General features: G+C 33.9%; 1 protein-coding gene across 5 annotated transcripts in view; it reads left to right on the forward strand.

Moving 5' to 3' along the window:
- The window catches only part of LOC115941243 (YTH domain-containing family protein 3), a 40,465-nt gene extending 22,375 nt beyond the window's left edge, over positions 1-18,090 (forward strand). For all 5 annotated transcript variants that reach the window (XM_081816056.1, XM_081816057.1, XM_081816060.1 and 2 more), the window contains one exon: positions 14,973-18,090. In XM_081816056.1, coding sequence (XP_081672182.1) covers positions 14,973-14,996 — 24 coding nt within the window. In that variant the 3' untranslated portion in view covers positions 14,997-18,090. The remainder of the gene's footprint in view (positions 1-14,972) is intronic.
- The last annotated feature ends 365 nt before the right edge of the window (positions 18,091-18,455 follow it).

Below are 18,455 nucleotides of genomic sequence, written 5' to 3' on the forward strand. Positions count from 1 at the left end.
CATCTTTTTTAGTCGTTCATCTATTGGTGGACACTTGGGTTGCTTGCATATTTTAGCTGTTTATAAATATTGCAGCAATAAACATAGGGGTGTATACATATTTTTAAAACAGTGTGGTTTTCTTTGGATTAATACCCAGAAGTGGGATTACTACTGGATTGGTATGGTATTTCTATTTTTAATTTTTTGAGGCACCTTCATACTGTTTTCCACAGTGGCTGCACCAGTTTACATTCCCACAAACACTGCGCAAGGGTTCCCTTTTCTCCACATCCTCACCAATACCTGTTATCTCTTGTCATTTTGATACTAGCCATTCTGACAGGTGTGAGGTGAGATCTCATTGTGTTTGCATTTCCCTAATGTTAGTGATGTTGAGCATCTTTTCTTGTGTCTGTTGACCATCTGTCTTCTTTGGAAAAATGTCCATTCAGGTCTTTAACCCCTTAGTGGATATGTCATTTGTATTTGTAAATATCTCCTCCCATTCAGTAGGCTGCCTTTTAGTTTTGTTGATGGTTTCCTTCACTGTGCAGAAGCTTTTTAGTTTGATTTATTATAGTTTTATTAGTACCCTTTTTTGTGAAACGATTTGACTCATTTTGACTTTTTTCTGTCACTATTGAACCTGGAAGAGAATCATCCAGGTCAGGTATTTGCTGCAAAACAGGTTTGTGTTGTTTTTTTCTTTCTTCCTTTCAATGCTTCGTGTTAGTTGCACGTTCTCTTCCCACACTGCACATGTGGAGATGAGAGAATCATGTTGATTGTCAACTTTACCAGTCAAAGAGTGAATCATCAGCCTGTGAGAGTAAGAAGGGAGAACCAGTACAATGGATGTGCTAGTAGGCATACTTTAACTTTGCTTTGAGTTTGAAACCACCATGTCAGAAAACAGTTTTCCCTGTTTGTTAACTGTTTAGCGTTTGCGGTATCATATATCCTTGCCCAGTTTTCTTCCTGGTGCTGTTATCCCTTGTCCAGGAAGAATGTGTAGACTTTTATTTGTAGATTTTCTCTTAGATAAGCTCACGCTTGCACTTTAGCTTAGCTTTCCAGCATAACTGCTTTTAAATACTCTTGGCATCCCAGTGATGAAGGATGTGTTTGTTCCCTGTCTGTTGTAGGTCCTCCTTGGTTACATCAAGAAGGATAAATTAGTGGTGTTTTGGTAGAATTTTTTTTACTTGTTACGCCTTTTTTCTTTTTGAAATAAAAGGATTTGCAAGTCATTGTTTAGTGTTCCCTTTTAACATGACCCCTCTGGTATTTTGCTGAAATTCTTCAAACCTTCTAATATATGGAGGTCACATTTTCCCAGGTGCATACTCTTCGGTCTTTGGGTAAAGTAGGATTTCTTAAGACACACAATAGCACTAATTATAAAAGAAAAGATTGATAAAATTTGACCGGATTAAAATCTGTTCATTAAGGGGCGCCTACTTGGCTCAGTCAGTAGAGCACGTGACTCTTGGGTTGTGAGTTCAAACCCCACGTTGGGCGTGGAGTCTACTTAAAAAAAAAATCTGTTCATCCAAAGATGCTTTAAAGAAAGTAGAAAGACATGTTAGGCACTGCAAGAATGTTGGATGTAACCTACCAAAAATTAGTATCAAGAATATGTAAAGAACTCCTGTGAATCAGTTTAAGAAAAAGATGAACCCAATTGAAAAATGGGCAAAAGATGGATAGTCATTTCATGAAAGAGGAAACAAATATGGCTAATAAATATATTAAAAGATAGTCTTATAATTAGGGAAATACAAGTCAGGACTATAATGAGAAAATAGTTTATATCCATTCATTTGGCAGAATTAAGGAATTTGATGGTATCAGGTATTGGAGAAACTAGATTAACAAAATCTCTTCTGCAGTTGCAGATAGGAGCATTAAATTGATAATAGCTATGTGGGGAAGTAGTTTTGCATTCTCTTATAAAGCTGAACATTTCATATATTTTATAATTCAGTTTTCCTGGATATATACCCAAGAGAAACTTCCCAAATACTCCAGAAAACACACAAGAATGAAGTAAATAGAATGAAGTAAAAAGACTGGTAGCAACCTAAATGTTCATCAGTAGGAAAATAGCCAAAATACATTGGTGCCTTAGTAATATAGGGGAATGATTGAGCATGCAACAATATTCGCGAATCTTTTTTTCCTTCATTTTTTTTGTTTGGAAATAATTTTTTTTTTTTTTAAAGATTTTATTTATTTATTTGACAGAGAGAGACACAGCGAGAGAGGGAACACAAGCAGGGGGAGTGGGAGAGGGAGAAGCAGGCCTCCTGCGGAGCAGGGAGCCCGATGTGGGGCTCGATCCCAGGACCCTGAGATCATGACCTGAGCTGAAGGCAGACGCTTAACGACTGAGCCACCCAGGCGCCCCATTTGGAAATAATTTTTAATCTATTTGGAAGAATCAGAATAATATGTGAGACACTCATATGCCTTTTATCCAGATTTACCTATTAACATTCTTCCCTGTTTGTTTTATGTGTTTGTTTGTTTGTTTTTTTTTAACAATTTGAGAGTAAGTTCCATATATCATGGTTCTTTACCCCCCCAAAAGTATAGTGTATATTTCCTAAGGATAAGGATATTCTCTTACATAACTACAATACTCTTATCAGTTTATCTGTGGTGTCCTTTATGCCTTTTTTCTAGTATAAGCCCTAGGCTAAGATCAGGTAGAGGTCCTAGAATAGCCAAAACAATTTTAAATAGTAAAAACAATTTTAGAAGGCTTATACTAATCTGACCCCAAATCTTTGCCCTTCCTTGGTTTGGGAATATTTTTTCCTGTGGTTTTTCCTAGGGTTTTTAGTTTTAAATTTTACATTTGGGTCTGTGGTTACAGTAATTTTCATTTCTCTTCCTAGTGTGTTCATGTTTTTCATTAAGTTCTTGGGCCTACTTGTGATAGATAGACAAGGACTTTAAGAAGCTAATTCCATCTTTTCATCCCTGGGTCTTTGACTTTCTTTTTGTTTTTTCTTCTGGTTATTTTGACAATGGAGTAAGTCCCCAGGTTACCTTGCCATCAAAGCACCCCATGGAAGAGACTGCTAGACATCCTGTCAGGTTAATATAATACTTGGAAAGTCATGCTGTGTCTTTTAGAGTAAGGGATATTGGTGAAACTTAAAACTGGAAGAGGAATCCATGCTAGTTATCATAGTATTTGTCTAGTTCTTCATTCTTAGATTTGAACACATACTTTTGATATATTTGATTAAAATCAAGCTTAATGGCAGAACAGTGAAGACAAACTCAAAGAATTTAGGGAGCAGAAGATAATTTAAAATATAAAAAAATTTAATTTGTTAGTGAGGGAGGATTCATATGTAAAAAAAGAAAACTAGAAAATTTTCTTGGAAATGAGAAACATGAATGTCAAAAAAAAATCGGTGCACAGCAGATAATAAAATGTTAATGTTTTAAATCCAGTTAATCTGAAATTTCAAATCAAAGAGATTTCCCGAAACAAAGGGAAGAATGATTGGAGAAAAATGCCCAAAGACAAAAGATACATGTTTTCAGAAGGAATGGGCCCAAGCTGAGTAAGTAGCAGGATTATTTCAAATTGAAAAGAACTAAAGACAGGATAAAGAGAAAATCTTAAGCTTCCTGAGCAAAAGACAAATTACGTACTGCAGACAAAGGAGAATCAGATTATCATCAGAATTTTTCCATCTACAACTCTGGATACTCATAGGGAAAATCTTATTTCAGAGTGGAGGGGAATGGGGTATATAGAATTATGTTCTTAAAGATGAGTGTCACATTTTATCATTGAAGGGGAAATGCAAAATAAAGATTTCAGGTGTACAGGAGTAGCCACATAATCCTTCATGAGAAAGTAACCTGAAGAGGTTTTTCAGCAGAAAAAGGATTTCAAGAAAGATAACACCTGGTAACTGGTTATACTAGAATAAGTATCTCTCAGCAGGGACTGTGCATCAGATAGGTCTTCATTGTATGTAGTTTATCTCAGGACTATAAGCATCTCCACTCAGTCTGTTAAATTGGCACTGTGGTCTTTGAAGCCTGACAAATGAAAATGAGCCCTCAGTGGGGAACCACTGACCTTGGAGAAGTGAAGGAAGCTAAAAAGAAAATAACATTGCTAGCTAATCATGTTCTCATTGGAACATAAGCTCTGTGAGAGCAGGGCTTGCTTTGTTCTCTGCTGAATCCCTAGCACCTAATGATTGATAAATAAATAGGTGATTAAATATTTGTTAAATGAGTAAATGCTTTGAAGAATCTCTTTCCCTTTGGAAAGTTTGAATGTCATTGAATTTTTCTTTATTGGTTTAAATTGCTGTACTTTTTAAATTTAGGAACTAGGTACTTGATCATTCAAGTTACATAATGAGTGCTGCCTCTTGGTTTTTCCATCTGTAGAAATGGACACTAACATGTAAAAGATTTAGTTATAGTTAGAACAAAATGTTAGGAGATGGAATGGGAAGGAAAGATATGAGGAAGAGTAACAACTAAATGCAGTATTTTTCTCATCTTTCTGAAGGTAACAATGAATTGTTTAAAGATGATATATCAAGCACTTGTGCCTTGCGTATTATTTAGAGTCATAAAGATCATCACTAAAACTAAAAATAGTGTGGCTTCTAGTGTAAGGAGGGAGAAGAGAAGGAGAATATAACATATCCATCCACTGTGATAAATTACTTATATACAATGGGAATTGATAGTGTCTGCATTGAGAAAACAAGAAATTGATGTATTAGTATGCTACTTATAGGGGCAACCCATAGGAGGAACTTAAAATAGAAAGGGCTAGAGGTGGATAGGGGAGCTTACTTTTTACTTTTAACTTGCTGTTTGTTTGTATTACTTATAATGATAAAGCTAGTTTAATTGGAAAATAAAAGAAAACAAAGAACCAGTCATGTTCTGAGTATATTTGTACAGATTAAGTAATCTGCACGACAGAATTTACTTTAGATAATCCTTTTATTGAAATTTTACTTTTGTTGCACTTGATTGTGAGTTATTTAGATCCTGCTAGTTTCTTTCATTCTTATAAATCCTTATTGACCAGGAAACATAATCTCAAGTGAAATTTTTTGTTTAATAGCTCTTTTATCTCTATATAGAAATTAGAGTTGGGCGCCTGGGTGGCTCAGTCGGTTAAGCGACTGCCTTCGGCTCAGGTCATGATCCTGGAGTCCCGGGATCGAGTCCCACATCGGGCTCCCTGCTCTGCGGGGAGCCTGCTTCTCCCTCTCCCCCTCCCCCTGCTTGTGTTCCCTCTCTCGCTGTGTCTCTCTCTGTCAAATAAATAAATAAAATCTTTAAAAGAAAAAAAAAAAGAAAGAAATTGGAGTTTTCAATTGCCTGTAACTTTGAGATGGATTTCCAAAATATGGCATTTACCTAGTTGCGTAGAAAGAGATGAAAACCTGCAGTTTATGTAGAATTAAGCAAGGCATAATTATAATAAAATCCTTATTAAATGGTTTTAATTTCTAGAATCTTCTATGAATTTTAGTCATGTATACTATTTTATATTGTTAGGTATTTTGAAAGAGTAAGTTTTAGTACCTCATACAGTATTTTTCATAATGGGAATAATTTTAATTCTGAGATGTTAGGTCTTTCTCAGAGTAACCAGGATTTTGTTAATATACAAGAAGTCACTTCAACAGGGGCACCTGGGTGGCTCAGTCATTAAATGTCTGCCTTCGGCTCAGGTCATGATCCCGGGGTCCTGGGATCGAGTTCCGCATCGGGCTCCCTGTTCAGCGGGAAGCCTGCTTCTCCCTCTCACACTCCCCCTACTTGTGTTCCCTCTCTCGCTGTGTCTCTCTCTGTCAAATTAATAAAATAAATATAATCTTAAAAAAAAAAAAGTCACTTCAACGATAACTGTACCTGTGACAACAGTCAGCATTTCCCTGACAGTTCTATATTTCTTTTTCTCAAGTAGAACATTTAGTTTAATGCTTTCCCATTAATCAAATTATAGTGCTTAGGATGAAGAATGAATCAAAGTCTGTGCTCAACTACGTTTTGGTAAATTTTTTTTATGGATGGACTTCCTTTTTATTGAATGAGTTGATTATGATTAACAGAAACAAATTTAGTACATAAAATCTTGCTTTTCCTTTTATCTTTACTTTAAAATTTGGAGAATATTTCTTTGGAAAGTAGATTTTGGCACCTGGATACCATAAGCTTTTTTTTTTTTTTTTAAGTAGGCTCCACACCCAACGTGGGACTTGAATTCATGACCCTAAGAGTTGCATGCTATACTGACTGAGCCAGCCAGGTACCCGGATACCATAAACTTTTATATTGCATATTTAAGTGACAAATTCTCTGATAAAACATTGAGTGACATTTTGTATATTCAAGATGATACAGTTAAAAAAAAAAAAAGATGATACAGTTTTAATTGTAGTAGACTCTGTTTTGAACTTGGTAAATACTCCTTGTAGGCCAGAGGTGGAAAAAGAGGTGCTTTGATTTAACATTTTATAATACCAATTTGTTTCTGTTTTTTTCTCAGATTAATATTGTTGCCCCATAGGAGAGTTAATAGTGGCTATATTTTGTTCCAGTGCTGATAAAGAATTTTAGGAATTTAGTAAATGAACTATCTGTAATTTACTGGATTAATTACAGATCTTTCGGAGATACTTCTTTCATACCTATTACAGTATGAACAGTCATCATTAAATTTAATGGTATTTCAGTTATTTATTTTTCTTGAGCAGCAAATACATGATTAATTAACTGCAGGAACGTATTTAGGTTAATATGAAATATCTTTTTTAAGTTTCAGGAAGTAACTTAAGTTGTTGAATTATCTTTCCTATTTACTTATAATTATTTTAAAATTTTGATGTGCAATTTCTTAATTTAGAAATTTATATCACACTCTAATTACTGAGTGAAACTGACTTTACTGTGTCCTGACAGAAAACTGAATTTATTGAAAGGTATTTCAATTCTTGGACATTACATATTCAATACTGATATTTTTTTGTATTTGAAATAACATAAGGGAATAAAAAAGATTATACGATATATAATAAAAGAACTAAGATATAAAAAAGCTACTAGTGAAAAATTCCACTTGTGAATGAAAGTCTGGAATGTAATAATTTTATTATTTTCATTTTATTGTAAACAGACTAAAATATGATCCCAGATGGAATTGCACATGGATTCCTTTGTTTGGCTTTCAGAACCTCTGTTCCTGGGTCCCCAGACCATCCTTTTTATGTGAGAAAACTAGCACACATCTTGTGTTCTGGTCAACCTATATCACCATATATTTTGATCCTGTATATTCTTTTCTTAACTGTGATCTCTTATTCAGTCAACAGGTAAATATTAAAGGTTACCAGTGAGCCACTAAAGATAAATAGCCCTTTCTTTGTAGAACTCAATCTGCTTGACAGACAGACACTTAATTTCTCTCAGTGAAGTTTTGTATTTTTCAGTGCTGGGGACCTGCGCATGTCTCTTGATGAATTTATTCTTAAGGATTTTATATATTTAATTTTTAATTTTTTTTTTAGTATTTTATATTCTTTAATGCTATTGTAAATGTAATTGTCATTTCAGTTTTTTCAGTTGTTTATTGCTGATTTATAGAAATATTTTATGTCCTGTGACTTTCGTAAATTCACCTATTAGTTCTAGTAGTTCTAATAGAACATCCTTAGGATTTTCTGCCTAACAGTCACGTTGTGTGTAAATAGAGACCATTTTCTTTCTTTTTGATCTTTATGCTTCATTTTTGTATGTAATTTTATAGTGTAACTTAAATGTGAAATTAAGTGAAAACTCTAAAACCAAAATAAGGCTACACATCAACAAAAAAGTTAATTTAGTGTGATGAGTGATGCTATTTTCTTGAAACTAAATCACAGCTCAAACAAAATTAGTCCTAATTCTAAGACTTCTTAGAATCATGCTGTCGCTCTCATTTGGACCTAAACTGACACATATTATGGCTTTCCACCATTTTTCACTATTTGAACTTACTCTTAACTCTTCCATTTTATAGTACACTTTGAGATTACTTATCTTTGGTTGGTACAGCTGAATTGTTTATGAATTATCAGACTGCATATACTTATTCAAACCCTGAAATACTTCTTTATTCTGTAAATGCAAACTTGGGCACTGGAATCTTTTAAAGCAGTTTTTTTTTATTAATAGTGTGGTCATGCAGAGGATCAAGAATGTTACGTCTCAGTTACATAGACAAGCAAGTTTAAAAAAATTGAAAAGTTGGCTTCCTAAAACAGAGCCTCCAAAGCATAATCATTGTCCTTTCCTGTGATGATTTTTTTAATTTTGAATTTATTTTACAGTACAGAATTGGTTTGTTTCCTTTATATTCTTTGTCTTTTGCTTTCTTAATGCAAAATGATTGATCATGTTTTTGGGACAGTACAGGTCAGAAGCTTATCTCAGTATTAAAGCACTTTAATGGATCTGGACAAATGTACAGGCTTTTGAACAGCTGGGGGTTTTATCCATCTGTTACTGCCCTTGTTCTTTCTAGTGTGAAATTTTCAGTCTTGTAAGCCAATCTGAGTAGATTTTATTCCTGGTAAGTAATTAATTTTACTGAAGAATTGAATGTATTATATATTTTAACTATAGTCATTCTTCATATATAATTTGTCTTTTTTGAAACATGCCTATCCCCCCCCTTTTTTTAATTTAAAAATGAAGTCTGATAATTTACTGGTTTTAACTTTAAATTTCAGAATTTAACACTTATCCCCATAAACAATAAAAAGAGAAGCTGGGCAGCCATTAAATTAACAATACCCTGTAGAACATCTATGTATTTCATATTTCTATAGCACTGATATTTAATACATTTGGGAGTTGTACTTTTCTAACTTTTTATCATGCTTTTTTAAAACTTTATATTGAATAATTTTTAGATTTGCAGAAATGTTACAAAGATAATACAGGATGTTTCTGTATATATAATTTCTCCTAATATTGATATGTTACATAATGCTAGTATGTTTATCCAAACTAAGAAATTAACATTGGTACAGTACTGTTAACTACAGACTTTTTTCCAGATTTCCCCACTTTTCCCACTAATGTCTTTTTCTGTTCAAGATTTGGAAAACCAGTTTTGCATTTAGTTTTTATGTCTCCTAAGTCTTCTCTAAGCTATGACAATTCTCTGTCTTGCCTTGCCACTCATGGCTTTAACATTTTTGAAGACTGCTGGTCAGGTAAGTTTTATAAGGTGTCTTTAGTGTTGGTTTGCCTAATGCTTTCTCATGATTAGACTGAGTTTATGGGAAGAATATTGCATAAGTGGTGTGTCCTCATCTGATTATATGTAACTTACTACTCAGTGATACTAGTTTTGATTACTTGGTTAAGGTTGTGTTTGCTAGGCTTCTCTAATGTAAATATCCCTTTTTTCTCTTTGCATACTCTGTTCTTAGAATTAGAAGCAAGTCAGAATGTCCAGCCCCACACTTTAGAGGACGAAAAGCAAGCCCCCCACCTCATGCAGGAAAGAATATTAAAGAATTTGTGAAATTCTTTTTGTTGTTATTTAGTTGTTATTTATTTAGCTCTTGTATTTGTTCTTTTTCCTACTTCTAGAATATTCATTTTGTTTTAGATCTATCCTACAGTTCTCTTATTTTTTTCCTTTGTGATATCCAGCTCTCTTTTTCCTGCTTTGTAATTTGAGGTAATTCTTGGACTTAATATTCTACTCCTTAAATGAGGCAGTGACCATTTTCCCCTTTTAATTCATCTACTGAAATTTTCAATTTGGAAGTCAGATTTTTAAGCTAGACAAAAGGTGTTTGTTGCATTTGGGTCTCAAGTGACTGCCTGCCTGCCTGCTTTCTCTCTTTCTCTTTCTTTCCTCCCCCACCCCTCCCAGGTATTCACTGGCTCTTTCTGCAGTTCTCTTGTATTGTACTTATGTTCCTAGTGCTTATTCTCATTTTCTTTTTGGATGGTGTGGCTTCTTAGATACACAGTTGCTTTTTCCCTTGTGGCTTATGTAGTCTCAGGTCTGGTGACTGAAATATCACTAATAGTGATAAACCTACCAGTGATTAAAAGGAAATAACATTAAGGGCAAGCTGTTGGCCCCTCTGAGGACCCTGAAGAAAATTTCGTTTTCCAGCTGTTTACTAGGTAGGGAAGTCTTAGCTCATCCATTATGCTCAGTCAAAAAGACATGGGTTGGCAAGTAAACTTCCTCCTGGAGCTCGTCTCCACAGGCCAAGTTCTGGGTCTGGGCCTTAGGATCATATGTTGGTCTCCAATGTCTGCTCAGCTCAAGGTGGGGAAGAAGCCCTATACTAGAGATTCAAAAGCCCTCAAATCCCCAAATCTGCCTGGTTGAGGCCTAGCTCTATTAATGGAAAATGAGAGAGGGAGGGATCTCTCTGCCAATTGTTTTTTGAATTGTCAGTGGTTATTAAAAGTTTGGAAAGTTTGTGTCCTAAAGAGTGTGTGTTTAAAGTGCCTTCTTCTGAACTATCACTAAAGACATAGTCCTTTAGGTGTACTGGACCATGGCTCCCTCTGTATAATTCAGGTTTTCTTTCTCCCTGTGTTACTTCCCAATGACACGCCAGTACATGTAATTTATGATGTCAGCTGTGTAATATGTATCTCATTTTAGAACAGCACAAGAAGTTATCACTGATAGCTCCATACTGCTTAGTCTCCTATTTCTGGTGGTCTGTAGTTGATAGCATGCCCTAGATCTCTCATTATATTTAAATATTTATTTAATATTAACAGTGTCAGGCTCAGTTCTAGGTCTTGTTAATGTAAATGTGGGTTTTGTTGTCTCAAAGCCAAGGTATTGATCATATTCAGGAAGACCTGAGTTTTAAAAGTTGGTGGACATTTACTATGCTGAGGACTTCCGAGTTCGTATGCCCACCCTGGAGCTTTCCTCCTGTCTCCAGACTCACCGAACTGCCTGTCTTCTCATGGCTGTCTAATAAGCATCTGAAATCTAATATAACTCTCCTGTTTCTTTGCCTGCCCCCAGCCTTCTCTATGTACAGGTCACTGCCCTTCCAGTCACGGGACTCATTCTTGATACTTTTCTTTCTCACTCCGCATCTAATCAGTTGACACAATAGTAAGTCAGTCTTGTTGATTCTGCTTTCAAAATGTATCCCGAATCCAGGCTCTTCACTAGCTCTGCATCTTTCATCCCCATCTCAGGGCTGTTATTATTGTACTGGATTATTACTGTGCTAGCCTTACTGGCCTTCCCATTCTCACCTTTGCTCCTCTACAGTCTGTTACCAGCAAAACAGCCTTTAAGAGATCCTTTTGTGACAAGTGAGACTAGACTGTTACTTTTTCATTCTTCTCTTGACACTGTTAGTATCAAAGTATTGCTAACCTCAAAATACTCAGGAAATAGTCTCCCTTTTTCTAGTCTCTGGAATAGTTGGTGTTAAGTTTAGAATGATCAATTCTAGGACAAACTCAATTAAATGTACATCTAAAACCATGTGAGTCTGGGGGCTCTTGGCTGGCTCTTAATCTCAGGGTCTTGAGTTTGAGTCCCACGTTAGGTGTAGAGATTACATACATGCACTCATGCATGCATACATACATACGTACGTACATAACAGACAAAAACGTGAGCCTGGTAGGCTTTTGTGTGGGGTAGATTTTTTTTTTTTTATTATTCTTATGTTAATCCCCATACATTACATCATTAGTTTTAGATGAATGTGTGGGGTAGATTTTTAATTGTTGATTTATGTTCTTTAGTTATTACAGGTCTCGTCAGGTTTTCTGTTTATTCTTGAGTTTGGTTTGGTAAATTGTATGTAGGTAAATTACATTTTTAGGAAGTTGTTTTAAGGTTCTTTTTTTTTTTGCATATTGGCATGAATAGTATTTTTATTTTTTAGTTGTATCAGTCTTCATGATATTAAATGCATCTTCTTTTTAAATCAGTCTTCCCAGAGATTTTTCTGCTATTGTTAGGTTTTTTTCTCCCCAGACACTAGCTCTTCCCCCCGCCAGCACCAATTTTTATTCTCTTTGGTTCTCTTTATTCTTGTTTTCTGTTTCATTATTTTCTTCTGCTATCTTATTTCATTCCTTCTACTTTTGGGGACTTATTACTCATTTCCTAACATATTAAGTTGGATGATGAGCTCATTATTTTTCAGCTTTTTTTTTACCCCCCCAGTTTTGCACATGTAAATTTCTAAGTGTTCGGTGGGGCTTAGACTAAGCATTTTCATTGTACTGATGTAAAAATTTTTGAATTTCCATTATGATTTTTTGGGAGACTTTTAGAAGTGTGTTTTTAGAATTTCCAAATGTGGGTACAGTGTTTTGTTGTTGTTTATCTGTTTTGCTTCTAAAACTGATGTCAGAAAATGTGATGTTGCATGACATGGACTCTTGGTATTTATTGAGATTTGCTTTCTAGTCTGACATATAGTCACCTTTTGTGGTGGTTCAGGGTACCCTATAATTGCCTCCGTTTTCTGTATTATGTATATTCAGTCTGTATTTTTACTAATATTTCTGTTTTACCAATTACTTAGAGAAATGTGTTAAATTCTTCGGCTATAATGAGAAGCCTGTCAAATTTTCTTTATAATTCTGACAACTTCTAATATATGTAAAGTTTTTTTAGTTTAATATTGTCAAGCTTATTTTAAAAATGTCTGTAATTTAGTATGTAGTGACCATTTTATCTCCCCAACAATGGTTTTTGCCTTCAAATCAGTTTTGTCTGGTAGTAATATAGTTGTGTCAGTCTTTATTTTGTTTGTGTTGTCTTACGTCTTTTCATTACTTTTAACTTTGTGTCCTTATGTTTTAGGTTGTTTTCTTGTAATCATGTATAACTGGATTTTTGAAGCATCTGAACTGTTATGTTTTCATTGATGAACATACATTTTTTTGATGCTTGATATAAATGTGTATTTCTGCTGTCTTATTTTATACTTTCTAATTAAATCTAGATCATTCAAGCCCCCCCACCCCCGACCCATCTGTTCTGTTGGATTGATTTCTTTTTTATTTTCCTTTTTTTCGAAGTTACACATTACATACATAGATTTATAATACATGTGTAATTTAGATATTTTAAATTTGATCCAGTTAAAGTGCATAGTTGATTACTGTTCACTTGATCTTAGCCAAAAGGCCGAGAAGCGATAGTTGATTACTGTTCAAACTGAAATAGCATCTCTAACTTCTATTTAAATAATACATGGTCCTCACTGATATAGCTGATCATCTCCCTTGAGTTAAACTTCTCTTTGTCTAACATATCCTTAAATAGTGCCTTTTTTTTTTTTGTCTGTACTTCTGGGGCTCTTCGTGGAGTTGATGAATTTCTCTGGTTTTTTATATCTGGCTAATTAAAGCAGGCTTCAAAATTTTTCATACAAATCTATTTGTTTCCTTCAGTTTAGAGCTGAATTTTATGTTTAGGATTTTTTTTAAGAGCTTAGGGCCTTTATAAAATTAGACTATAGCTTCCTGGTATCAATTCTCTTTTTGTCTTTTTTTTCTTTATGTTGTTGGATTTTTGTTTTTGTTTATCCTTTTGAAATGTGATTAGTCAGCTAGCTTTGTGTCTGCTTTCATTTTGTTTTATTTAATTTCAGAGTCTCCCACTAATGTGTGTATAAAATTATTTGTAGCTGTCATGTAGTAGGGCATTTATTTTATTAGCTTTCTGTATAAAATACTGTTCTTCAAGTTCTAGGAGTAAATTAAAAAAGAAAGGAATTTAGTAACAAAGAACTTAAAAGTTCTCTTTAGAATATAAAATACAGTTTTCTGATGCTGTCACAGGATGGGAAACTAATTTGACCATTTGCAAAGTGTATTCATATTTATTATGGAACATGTATTACTCATGGAAAAATAAAGTGGGAGTAGTGAAAACAGAAGGAGTGAGTCTTATAATTTGTTTAAACACAGGTGGTTTTCAAAGTGTGTTCTCTGGACCAGCAGTGTCTGGATCACCTGTGAACTTGTTAGAAGTTCAAACTTATTAGGGGCACTTGGGTGGCTCAGTCCGTTAAGCATCTGCCTTCGGCTTGGGTCATGATCCCGGGGTCCTGGGATCCAGCTTCTCATCAGGCTCCCTGCTTGGTGGTGGTGGGGGGGCTGCTTCTCCCTCTCCCTCTGCCCTTCGCCTCCCCACTTGTACTTTCTTTCTCTCTCTCAAATAAATAAATAAAATCTTTAAAAAAAAAATGAAACAAGATGATGCAAACAAACTATATGATACATTCACTTGATAGACATGCACAGTACTGGTCATCCATTTTTCACAGACAGAAGTACTATAGATAAATATTTGGTTAATAAACATCGTGAAAACATCACTCAGTTTAACTTTTTGTTCAAGGGATTTCCACTTTCTTAAAGGAATTAATAAATAATCATGTTTCTTGATATGAAAAAGTTACAATATGATGAATGTAAGAATGTGATATAGAGGAAGTTTATGATTCATAGTATTTTTCAATTAACAATAGAATCTTAATGTAATGCAACTTGAACGCAATTTAATGCAACTCTTCCTTTCCTTCTAACTCTACCTAGCCAATAGTTTTAAAATTGCTTCAGAGGCCTTTTAGTCTATTTGATACGTCACCATTAAAAACTCACTGAAAGGCCTAAAAAGACATTTCATATTCTCACCTTAAATAAAATCTTGTGGGAAAGTAGGGCTATAGAGGGGGCCATACTCTCCTGAAATAGGTCTTTGTGTTTGGATTGCTTTATTTTAAAATGTTTTGTGGTAATCATCCCTCTATGGTGTGTATGGGTAGTAGTAAATCTTTTTTAATTACTCCAATTAGTATTTGAAGAAGTTTTTATGAAGATGGTTTGCATTATAGTACAAATAATTTAAATTTTTAAATAATGATAGTATATTATTAAAATTTTTTGTGTTTTTCTTTCAGGAGAGAAATAGAAACAAACAATAACCATATGAAGATGTCCTGTTAGAATTACAACACTAATGATGTAGACTCTGGAAATGCCTAATAAGTCAAAGAAGACATTATTAAAGCTTTTTTTCTGCTTAAGGTGACATCTTTGAACTCTAACACAGAATTGACTCTTCTTGTAATGGTTTTCATCAGCGCATCTGCCCTTATACTCTCACCAAACACACTTGAGAACTGTAACTTTGTCAAGCACTTTCTGTCCTGAAGCTTTTACCAGTATCTGCTGTCTTTTGTAATTATGCATCCTAGCTAAGGCACAGAAGACTGAATGAATGCAAGGATTCATTAACTCTTTGAATTTGTTAAGTACTAACAGTTAACCATTAGAAGTGGTTCAATGATGTAAGAGTCACACTGCTTCAACTTTTTCTTTGTTGTAGTTTTTAAATTGTCAGTTTTTAGCTATTTGACAGATTAAAAGCAAAATAATCATGCCATATTTAGTCCTGGAGTTCAAGTCTAAATGTTTATGTGAAAAATTATTGTAGTAAACTTTTAATATGGCAAAGCAACCTTAAGCTCTATTTTAGCCAAATGAAACATAATCTGAAATTATATTAGAACATTTCCCTTGTCTTCAAACTGTTTGGTGTAACAGAATATTGATATGCAGCTTGGTGGATTTCACCAGTTAATGCACATTCTTCTCCCCTCCTTCCCCCAATAATATGTATACTGAAAAATGTGCATTTGTCTGAGGAATTATTTTGTTTGCTACCACTTAATGAATCTCAAAATTTTGAGTAAATGTACCTCAGTCTAATCAGACTTTTTATGACCTTTATAACTACATTTAAAACCCTTAATTCCTTTTCTGGGTGTTTGCGAGCCTGATTGCTATCATGAAGTAAAAATTTATTACTCTAGGTATTCACTAGCTAAATAAACATAGTTCTTGTTTAGCAAGCATATACTGTTCCTCAACTCTTTTCTCCAGCTTTTGCAGTGTCCTGGCATCCTTAAAATACTTTGAAAATATGGCCTTGATCCATGGATAAATCAGTATCTAAGTGAATGTGTTGATGTTTTATTGATCAGATCTATATAAATGGGAATACAGCATATATCTGGGTATTCTTATAGTTATCTTTTTAACATCTTATTTTTTTTCATTAATTACATATCAACATTAATTTTGTAACTTGAAACAAATTGATTTTGTATAATTAAATGTGTCAAGCATCTGTATTAATTGATTTGATGGCATAAGGTTATGAAGATAATGTACTGCCCCTTATATTACTGTTCCAAAAGGAGAAAACTATGTAGAAAGATACATTAAGGGTGAAAATAGCAATATAGTAGATTTGAATACCTTGATGTTTTGCATTACTCCATTTATGTTTACATCATGTTTAGAAATGTTTTCATTTACTATGGTCTTTGGTCACTTCAATTCAAAAATTTAGTGACAGATATTTCTTTGAGGCTTTCATTTATATAACTTTTTTGTACAATGTTTTCTTAAATGTACAAATACTGTATTCAAGTGGAAAAAAATACAGTATTTGTAGGTAATCGTAGCTACTTCACAGTTCTTTGGTAGTCCCAGTGTAGTTATATCAGTGTTTACTGAAGGGAACATCAAAATGTTAATGGTATATTACACTATAAAGACTTTCTTAAAGGAAAATTGCACCTATTTTACCTTTTTAAGAGTAAGCCATGAAATCTTGTAACATGTCTCTTAACTATTTATAGTGAAAATTGGCATTTGGGTATAGTCACCATAGCAATGTTCTACATCCCTAAGATTATATAGGTAGGACATGTCAAAGATGACTGTTGTCACTCTGGAGGTCCTATTAGACAAAACTATAAAGGGGTGACCTTGTAGGACGGGTCTGAATCCTCTCTGAGATTCTCTTTTTCTTGGTGCTTTATTAGCAACTCTGAATATTTTTATAAAACTAGTTACATTATAAGTGGATTCAAACTTGTTTAATTTACAGTAGGTTTCTATGTAAGAAGTGTCACTCACTCAGCAAGCAGGCTGATTGCAATAGCAGACTCTGATGTCAGATGTAGTTGAGTAGTCTGCTCATGGTGAGGAGTACATCCCAGTGCCTTTAACCTGGATTTCTAATATTAAGTGAAATGGGTGCAGCATTCCTTTGGGGAAAAAAAAAAAAACAAAAACAACAAAAAACAAAAAAAACTTTTCAAAATTGGTAATTTTTTTCTCATTTAAGTTTTCTTCAGAGCACCTACCTTCTCTTCCTCTTTGGTCTGTCAATGTATGGCAAAAGTTTTTTTCTCTAAGTGAAATTATTACAGATTGTCTCAATAGCACAACTAACTAAATATTTCTTAACTGTAGGGACCAAAAGGGAGAGAACCTGGGCTCTACAGCAGGAGACACATCATCAAATGTTGGAATAATCACAAATTAAGACATTATTGACCCAGTAAACTTCTTGCTTAATATTTTTCCAAGATCTGGTTTGAATGTTTCTTATTAAAGTTATCTTATGTGGGTATTTTATTTTGAAAGGTATTATAGTTTGTATATTTAACAGTAAGGGGGAAAATGTAACCAAAATTAGTATTCTTTCTCTATACGTATTGGTACTTGAAGATTCCTTTCAGAAGAAACCCCAGCCTTTTCCTAATTTCGATACTTAATTCCTCATTTTAACTCAAGTGATCTTTCTAATTCAAAAGCTGTGTTCTTTTTGAATATCATGCATGGGGGTTAAGCTGATGTTAAAACAGTTTGCAATAAAAAAAGAATCAGCTTAAGTCATTTAATCATTTCAAGTGCATTCTGCATCCTATAAAAATAAGTTTGAAAAATTTAAGAGAATTGTGTTTTCATTAAGTTTTGCATATCTTTTGTTATGCCATGTAAATTCCCTTTTTCGTATGATTAAAGAAAGGTTATGATAAAATGATTAGCTCATTTACATTCACTTGTAGCAATTACATGAGAATTTGAATTTTGTCGTGTTTGGGTTTGTTCATTCCTGTGAATGATGGTACAGTTAGGTGAGATTTTCTGTTATGGTACCCAAACTCACCATTTGGTCCTCTTTAATCTTTGAGGGTTTCAATAAAAATTGTTCACTCATATCTGTGTTTTTTCCATTTTATCTTCAAAAATATGTATTGCCTGCCAGAAAACATAACATTTTTGTCTGTCCTATTACGGATTTCCTGATTGACGTTTCTCTCGAGTACAAATAGATTGTATCTCTTGTTTTAGTTGGCCATTTAAATTAAGTGGGGAAATTAAAGAGAGGGAGGATAACAGTTTATCCTAATCTTTATCCGCTCCAGTGAGCTTATTGAATTACATGCTCTTAATACTAAACTTAGAGCAAAAGAGAAAGAGGCCTATTTGTTTTCATGTAACAGGAGGAAGTGGTGGTACCAGCTGTCTAATAACCCTAATCCCCCATTTTTGGTACCAAGGAATGCTTTTCTAACAGTCTG

The sequence above is a fragment of the Leptonychotes weddellii genome, chromosome 4 (assembly GCF_054177405.1).
Source record: "Leptonychotes weddellii isolate Sample4059 chromosome 4, ASM5417740v2, whole genome shotgun sequence".
NCBI lineage: Eukaryota > Metazoa > Chordata > Mammalia > Carnivora > Phocidae > Leptonychotes > Leptonychotes weddellii.